Source organism: Dufourea novaeangliae, unplaced genomic scaffold, assembly GCF_001272555.1.
Source record: "Dufourea novaeangliae isolate 0120121106 unplaced genomic scaffold, ASM127255v1 scaffold670, whole genome shotgun sequence".
Lineage (NCBI taxonomy): Eukaryota > Metazoa > Arthropoda > Insecta > Hymenoptera > Halictidae > Dufourea > Dufourea novaeangliae.
Window position 1 is genome coordinate 1 of NW_015374535.1, and position 9633 is coordinate 9633.

At 33.1% G+C, this 9633-nt stretch overlaps 2 protein-coding genes across 2 annotated transcripts; both read left to right on the forward strand.

Moving 5' to 3' along the window:
* Positions 1-2142: 2142 nt before the first annotated feature.
* Positions 2143-4418, forward strand: LOC107193155 (cap-specific mRNA (nucleoside-2'-O-)-methyltransferase 2-like). Its single transcript, XM_015582554.1, has 3 exons — positions 2143-3588; positions 3655-4201; positions 4261-4418. The coding sequence occupies exons 1-3, from the start codon at positions 2143-2145 to the stop codon at positions 4353-4355; spliced, it is 2088 nt and encodes a 695-aa protein (XP_015438040.1). The 3' UTR covers positions 4356-4418.
* A 215-nt stretch (positions 4419-4633) lies between these two features.
* Positions 4634-9194, forward strand: LOC107193156 (NADPH:adrenodoxin oxidoreductase, mitochondrial). Its single transcript, XM_015582555.1, has 5 exons — positions 4634-4756; positions 4814-5032; positions 5101-5316; positions 5387-6210; positions 9113-9194. The coding sequence occupies exons 1-5, from the start codon at positions 4637-4639 to the stop codon at positions 9192-9194; spliced, it is 1461 nt and encodes a 486-aa protein (XP_015438041.1). The 5' UTR covers positions 4634-4636.
* The last annotated feature ends 439 nt before the right edge of the window (positions 9195-9633 follow it).

Sequence of the window (9633 nt, forward strand, 5' to 3'; positions counted from 1 at the left end):
TGGTTCGTCTTCTTTCTTAGTAATACTTAAAATTTCTTATTAATATAAAAGAGGCACGAAAGTCTTCGTGCACTCTAAACAATTAAATAAACTTTTTAAAATCAACGATCTGACTTTTTCGGAGAAATTTAAACGATTAGTTTACAAGGTAATGCATAAAAAAATATATGGAAAAATTACAATTCGTTTGAAATCAAGATCCAGTCAATAGCGATCAATAGCTCGATAGTTCCAGCGAGTCGCTTGAAGCGACTAAATTTAATCGACTAAAGTAGTCGCCTGAAAGTAATCGCTTCAAGCGACTAATATTATTCGCCTGAGAGTAATCGCTTCAAGCGACTAATATTATTCGTCTGAAGTCAGTCGCTTCAAGCGACTAATATTATTCGTCTGAAGGTAGTCGCTTCAAGCGACTAACATTATTCGTCTGAAGTTAGTCGCTTCAAGTGACTAAAGTAGTCGACGGTTAAAAAAATTAGTCGACTAAAAGTAGTCGTTGGTTACTATCGGCTTAGTCGATAGTTTTTAGTCGATGGTGCCCATCACTAGGACCTGTATATACGACCGTGGTCGATACTCACTCTATTCAGTACGAATACTTTTGTTCAATATCTACTTGGAATCGCAACCGCAGCTATCGATCCAAAAGTACTCGGTATCGAAACAAAAGTATCGAGTAATGTACTCTGTTGCGTGGGCCCTCAGGGAATCCTGAGTCTCAAAGTAATTAAAGTTCGTAACACGTTAGTTTGATAGATAATTTTGAATAAAAAGGAAATTGTAATAATAATAATAAAGAACAATAAAGATTTAAATTAAAACTTGGAGAACTATATTTAAACTATTTAAATAAACGATTTATAACTAATTTTAAAGGAAAACAAATTTAATTGATAAAGAAATTTTTATACGTCCTTTCTATTACAAAGTTGTCGGTGGAATGTTACGTCTTTTCATTTCCTTTCGTATATCATTTTGTTTAATTACAAAATGTCCTTAGTTACTACTGACCAATCTTATAATTATTAATTAGTAAGATTAAACCTGATTCGTTGATGTGCTTCTTCCCGGTTATTGATAACGAACGATTTACATATTTGTAATGATTCTGAGCGTTAGGATAGGAGGCAAAGGCAACTGGCAAATGTTTAAACATTCGTTTCTAAGTGAATATTGATTATTTTATAATCTTGAAATCCATTTATTAAAAGGATCTCTAACAGATTTCACACTTCTTCAAATCAGTGTCAACTTCACCTTTACCCTCCTTTCCTATTACATGTGTTATTCGATTCAAACTTCGCGCCTGTAAAGCTTATGACATATACCGCTACGTGATATGAGCGGGGACCGCAACAACTCATATTTACTTGTATCGATTCATCCCTATACCTCGGTGTTCTATGGCATACCCCCGCAGAACAACGCACTGTCCTTTAGATCCACGTAGTCCATGGATGCACATGGATGGATGAAACCCTTTCATCACGAAGGAATGCCTCCACACAGCCATAGGCGAATTCCCCCCCAACAGCCCCATTAAAAAGAGAAGTCTGTTACTCCATGTATTATCCTCTCACTCACGGCCAACCTCATCTCTACCATAAGACTGCGCAGTCTTGTATATGTCTATGGATGAAACTAATCATAGAGTATCTCAAACTCAAAGGAGAACTCTCATAGCGGGTGATGAATATCGCTTTTTAATCGCTGCACCAGTGTTACCAACTGTAATTCCATATATTTCATCATATATTTTATTCTGTATTATAAACAATTATAAATAGGAATTTGGATTGTAGAAGAAAATAAGGTTTCTGTTGTATTTGTGCAGTAAAACTCGAAATATTCAATTTATCCCTGTTATGCAAAAAGGTGAGATATAACTGTGTAAATAAGAAAGAAGGTCTCAGCCAAGGCAATTATATGAGAACTATAACCTTGTAAAATCAACAAATAATTCTAATAACAGAAATAGAACTTAATACAGTATTCTCAACTTTAATATCAGTACTTTTGTACTTTCTGTTCGAAAATTATGAGAAAAAAATATAATTTTCAAATCTAAAATTACTTTAACGCACTCCATAAGACTTCCTTTATTCGTGCAGGCATAAAGGAACAAATAATTTAAAGAACACAATGAAAACTGATGTAGACGACTTCAATGAAAAACAGGGAGCATTTACACCTAAGAATTCATCACATTTTAAAAAATTGACTAAAAATGAACATGAAAATAATCCATTTAACAAGCGTTTCTTAATCAATGACGGTAAATGTTATTCATTACCTGAACCACAAAAAATGTTCAATGATCCGATATGGTTGGTTGATCAGTTACAAGCATTGAAGAACAAGTTGAATGATGTAAAGAGTTTCTTAAATATTTATAATCTTACCGAATGGCATTCACATACAAAATTAAGAAACATTGCAAAAGATGTCATGCCACGTCTAAAAAGAGAGATTCAACCAGAATTGTTAACTCAGGCATGGTGCAAATTTTATGAAATAGTGTCATCTTTTCCTTTAGTACCAATAAGTCATATTAACAATAACAATAAACATTTTAAGTCTATCCATTTATGTGAAGCACCTGGAGCTTTCATTACATCTTTAAATCATTGGTTAAAAATAAACGAACCTAATATTCAATGGGATTGGATTGCTACAACATTAAACCCATATTATGATGGTAATCCATTATCTTTAATGTGCACTGATGACAGATTTATAAGGCATACATTAAGTCATTGGTATTTTGGAGCAGATGGCACTGGAAACATTATGAATTTAAAAAATTTGGATGAACTGATAAGATTCTCAGAGCCACACAATGACATATTTTTAGTTACTGCCGATGGCAGTATAGATTGTACAGATGTTCCAGGGGAACAAGAAAATGTGGTAGCACATTTACATTTCTGTGAAACTGTAGCTGCTCTACATCTACTACATACTGGGGGTAGTTTTTTATTAAAGGTTTTCACTATTTTTGAATGCCATTCAGTATGTCTAATTTATCTCCTATGTTGCTGTTTTAATGAAGTTAGCATGGTAAAGCCAGCTACAAGTAAAGAAGGAAATTCCGAAACTTATATAGTATGCACACATTTTAAGGGACCATCATTTTTCTTACCTTACTCAGAGAAACTTAGACAATACTATGAATGTAGCCCTGAGAAAGCAATGTTCAATAAGAATGATATTCCATCTGCATTTATAGAAAAAATTATAGAGTGCAGCGAATTCTTTAAGTCTCGACAAATTACAGCTATACAAAATAATATTATTACATTTCATTCGGATAATACTAAGAAGTTGCGTGACATAAAACAAATTCAGCATATGGTTGCTGATAAATATATTACATATTATAATTTAAGAGTATTAACATCAGGAGAAATTGTTGGAAATGTAAAATTAAAAGGATGTCGTAGTGTTAATACATGTCAAAGGCCAATACAAGAGTCTTATAATGACCGTTGTGAGCGAAAACATTTAGCGCCATGGGATCAGTTAAAAGCTTTCTTTAATGACTCCACTAAAATAGAAATTCATACGCAATCTGATAAACCTATACAAGTAAGCTATTGTTTACTTGAACTTAAAGTCTTGTTACAGTACACATTAAAAAAATTCTTTTTATAGTTCGACTCTATTGAATTGCCAGAAGATTTACAAATTACTTCAGGAAAACTATTTCGTAGAATACGTAGCTCAGGATTCTGCAATGACAACGTCCTAAAAATGCAAAACAGCACTGATGACATTCTTGTTAACATGGGACACAATATACAATTTCCATCAACAGAAAATATAAACCAATTAAAAGAAGTTCTTAATCAGTCGGGACATAAACTTTTAATTTTTCAGTATACTGATGATCATGATAGTCACAAAATAATTAATAAAATTTATGATGCAGTGCAAAACCTTGATATTGGAGACACTTTAGTTTTAACTGGTTACTCATTATTATCTTATTTGAATGTTGGACTCCTTTATGTCATGAGGTGTACTTTTGAATCACTTAAACTAAATCTTTGTAACAAAACTGGTGCAAAAATTATATTAGAACATTATAATTACAATATGAAAGTACTAAAATATTTAATGGACGTTAAAGCTGTTTCTTCTAGCATTCAAGAAACAGGAAATGCTGTTATACAAATAATTTCTCCACCATTTCTATATGGTAAGACATAATATATGTTTGTAGTACCATATTTTCTACAATATTTCTTCTTTTTCTAGAGTGTGATCTATTCAATACAATAGTGGATATTAATCACTGGGTTATTAAATCATATATTCATTATGTTAGTAATACAGTAAAAGGAAATATTTAACCAAAAAGGTTACATACAATATGTAACGAAAAGTTACATATATGTTTTCCAACATGTAAACAGCCAAAGTTGTACCAATACTTTTGATATAATAAATGATGATTATACATTTCTAAATGGTGTATCTTCTTCTTGTACATTTATTATCGTAGTACTGTTCTAAAAATAACAGTTCTTGGCTGCCTTCTTTTTATAAATTTTCTGTTCTTTTTATTCAAGCAGCAGTTAAATGGTAATTTTAATTTACAATATACCTTCGTAGGTCAATACGAATTAGTATCATGAAAATTGGTACATGTAGGGAGTATGTTCGTTTATTTTCAACCAAACGAATTGTACCCAAAATTTGTATTGTTGGTGCGGGACCAGCAGGTTTTTATGCTGCACAACATTTACTGAAGGTATGTAAAAAACTCAATATTGACACTGTGCCATTATAACACAATGATTTGTTGCAGAATTCCAGTGATATACATGTGGATGTATTAGAAAAATTACCAGTACCATTTGGATTGGTACGTTTTGGTGTAGCTCCAGATCATCCAGAAGTGAAAAACGTTATTCACACTTTTGAGAAAATAGCATCTAATCCACGCTTTCAATTTATAGGAAACGTTAACGTAGGAAAGGATGTTACCATAAAACAATTACAAGAAATTTATCATACAGTTCTGTTGGTATGCATAATCAGAATGTATTTACTTTCATTCAACTTTAAAGTATTATATTTCATATGTTATTACAGGCATATGGTGCAGAAGAGGATAAAGAATTTCATATAGCTGGAGAAAATTTGAATAATGTAATATCAGGACGACGCTTCGTCGGTTGGTACAATGGAGTACCAGCAGATAGCAATATAAAAGTTAACTTAGATGTAGAAGAAGCAGTTATACTAGGGCAAGGTAATGTCGCCATAGACATTGCAAGAATTTTATTAACACCAATAGACAAATTAAAGGTAAAATAAACCTCAATAAATAGTTTTTCAAGTATACTTTCCCAATGTAGCTAAAATTTTATTGTTTTAGAATACTGATATAACATCATTTGCATTAGAACAATTGTCACAAAGTAAAGTACGCAAAGTTTCATTAATAGGAAGGAGAGGACCATTACAAGCTGCATTTACAATTGCTGAACTACGCGAAATAATAAAGTTGGAAGGTTGTACAACTTATTGGCGTTCAGTTGATTTTGAAGGTATAAAACCTATTGTTGACACCTTAGCAAGGCCTCGGAAAAGATTGACTGAACTTATGCTGAAGTCGTTAAACGAAACAAGTACAAATACAAAGTCCAGTGTCAAAGAGCTGCATCCAATATTTTTAAGAAGTCCAGTAGAATTTTTAGGTTCCAATAGTGTTACTGGCATCAAACTATCAATAAATAAACTTCAAGGGAGTAATTTACTTAAACAAACTGCAATACCTACTGAGTCGTTTGAAGAGATTCCATGTGGCTTGGCGTTGCGTAGCATTGGCTACAAATCTGTTCAGATAGATTCATCAGTACCATTTGATACTGAACTTGGCCGTATCAAAAATTCGACCGGCAAAATTGCAGATAATCTTTATGCTACAGGTTGGGTTGCAACGGGTCCTGTAGGTGTTATATTATCAACAATGACAAATGCATTTCACGTTGGTGGATTGATGAGTAAAGAGCTATCATTTACAGAAAATAAACCGGGATCAGTAGATTTATACAGAATTCTGAATAAGAAAGGTATACATTCAGTATCATATAATGATTGGGAAAAAATTGATAAAGTAGAGTGTGAGAGAGGAAAAAGATTGGGTAAACCGAGAGAAAAGATAGTTGATATTAAAGAAATGTTAGAAATAATTACAAGGTAATCAGTACAAATTAATATTTTTTTAATTGGTGATCAGCCTTACTTTTTTTTTATATATTGTTTATACTAGAACATGTGATTCTATTTATAAACTGTGTTGATGCACTTATAGAGTTTATTTACACATTATAGTATTCAAAATGTCATAAAAATACTGTATAAAACATTTCTAACCATTTACAGTTTTTTTTTTAACTGGAAATTTCAGAATATTTTATAGACCATTAAAAATATGAAAAAGTTGTAATGTGGCACACTGTTGTACTCACTATACAAAGACCATCTTATTACGAATAAAGATATATAGTATTCCACTTAAAAAAAATTAAGTTGACCTTGAAATCGCCCCTACAATTTTATACAAACAGAAACTACATATTTACACCACACAATACCCCCCTCTATACGAGACAACATGAGACATTTTTACATTTCTAGTTTAAAAAAACATTGTACATTACACAAATCTCAGAAAAATTATTGAAAATTAAAGACAGACAAAAATTACGACGATGTATCTATTCTAATGGTTACAATTATATTTATTGTAATCACCTGAAAAGATTGTAAATTGTTGGATTATTAATCATTAATTAACAAAAAGTATGAATACTAGAAGTTCATACATCGCATAAAACATACATTTATCTACGTAATTGTTAATAAAATGTCTTTTTATTGGTGTAAAACTCTTATTATGGTATATCCATATTTATACCTGCATACTTAATTAATGTTTCATTAATTATCCGCAAATGGTGGTGTAGGGTGTTTAAAAAACACAAATAACATAATTTATAATAAAAAGACTGTATGTAGATGACGAATTGTTTATTAATCTCCCTTGCAATGATGCTGGACAATAAAACTCATCACGAATTATGAATTCGTAATTTATAATCGTATAAGAGGCTGTTCCGAATTATTGGACCTGAAGGACGCTGCGTAAAGTACACTTATTGACGGGTGGTTGGAAGAACTGAGGGGAGCCGTGCAGAGCCGTGGGCCACTGATTGCCGCCCTACACTGCCCAGCGCTATCTATGCCGTACCAATTTCTCGCAGAACGTTTAAATTTGATCATTTGTGCTTAATATGTTGCATAATGCACTTCGGCATTTTCGAAATCGATTACCGGCTACTAATAATTTACATTTTTATAACAATTTTTCACTTTCAAATATAATATTTTTACTATTTTACTTAGAACTACAATAATATACACAAAGGTGGGTACGTATTTTACACCGTGTCGTAAATGCATTAACCTGTACAAAGAACGTTTTATAGGTTACAAACACCTCGTATGTATTTTCATTTCAGTATACGACATTTACGACACGTGTTACGTATAAAATGAAAAATTCGCGTATTCCAATGCTTTCACACCACCGACTAGTCGGTGTTCACACAATAGCGTCACCAGTATCATTACAAAGAACGCCATGAAGGACGCCACTTTTAATAATTATACTTGGCTGTAGAGGACACCACCAGTAGTCCCTCTCATGGCGGCCGAAAGCCGATCTCCCTTCCGTCTTTCGGCCTGCCCAGCAGAACTATGCAACGTCCTTCCTTCAGGTCCATTGCCGGAATTCATAGTCGCGCCTTAAGCATTTGCTTAAGCATTTCTAAACAAAGATTGCCTTATTTTACAAGAAGATCTTACGAGACCCGACATCTGTCGGGATCCCGATACGATTTATACTATCGGGATCCCGGCCGATCTGGCCGACCGACCCCGATATGTCGGGTACCCGCAAACCCAGACGCGGAACCCTACCGCGTCCCAGACCCCAGACCGCCCTGATTGGGCGCTGGGTTCGGTTGTGGTGTTAGGCGACGGATCCATGACCCTTAGCGTGCTGGCGCGAAAAATGAGGGCCTTTTCCATTTTTCTAAGTACAACATCATTGTCTTGTTATATATTCTATATTTTACTTGGTTTATTTTTACAATATACTTAGAAAGATGGACTGGATTGGTTTGTCTAGATATTTTTAGGACCGCCTTGCGTCGCAGATCTTATGCCCCAAGTTGAATATTTACAGAATATTTCTGACACTCAGTATGTTTGTACAAATAATATGTGATAATTAATACCTACATACATGTTTGTTTATTATGTTTATGATATATTACGTATATTGTATATAGTTTATACATCTGTTTGTTTATAAGTTTTATATTAAATATTCAAATAAATATATAAAGTATATTATTGTATTTTATTTTCTCTCAAGGTATAAACAATTTTTGTGTTGCGTATTATTAAGGTTAGGAAAATACAATATAATTCGATACAAGTAGGTATCGATACTTTTATTTCGATACCGAGGAAGTATCGATACCTTCATACAAAACTATATAGCAATGAGTAAAAGTATCGATACCTTGGAGGTATCGATTCAACCCTACTCATGGGTAGAGATGAATCGATACAAGTAAATACGAGTATATTACACAATACTGTTGTTTCGATACCGAATACTTTTGGTATTGATACGTAAGGTTACGATACCAAGTAGGTATTGAACAAAAGTAACTGTATCGAATGAAGTGAGTATCGATCATAGACACATATAACAAATAGACTGCGCGGTTTTATGGTAGGGATGAAGTCAGCACTAGAAAAAGAGAACAATAATTAGAGTAGAAAAGAGAAGAATAAGTGCAGCATTCCTTCTCCTCATCGCCCTCCAGTCGCTTTCTCCCCTCCCTCTGCGATGTGCGAGCGAGAGAGGAATGACTCCATCGGTACTTCTGTCCTTCGGTCTCGCTTCATCCCTATCATAAGACCGCGCAGTCTATTATACATATATGTCTATGCGCTTCATCCCTACCATAAGACCGCGCAGTCTATTATATATGTCTATGACATTATCAACTATATTTAGCAGACTTGTGACACCAGTGGACACCAGTCAAAATGAAAGCCCGTTCTTACATCATCCTGTTCAATGGTCGGTTCACAGCGCCTGATTTAGGCACGGTACATTTAGCAATCAATTCGTAATTTAGGCGGCAATTCATTTCATTTACGTAAAATTATTTTACTTATTCAAATAATTTAGTGTATTGCGCAATATTTCAATATTATTTCAATTAATCAACTGTAGATAGTACGTGATGTATCAGTTTGAGATTTTTAATTGTTTTAATTTCACCAAAGTGATGGTATTTTTAACGTGTTTCAGTGTTGAAAAACGTTTACTTCAAACAGCAAACAAAACCTTAGAATTTGTTCGTAAATAACAAACAATGATTTCATTCGAACAAAACTTGATTGTTAACCGCGAATATATATCTCTGGTATTACTCGAATAAATTGTGATTTATTATTCGTAATTCACCAGCAACAAATCAATATAAGTGCTAATCGATATTACCGTTTTACATCAACGATTAACATTACCAAGGA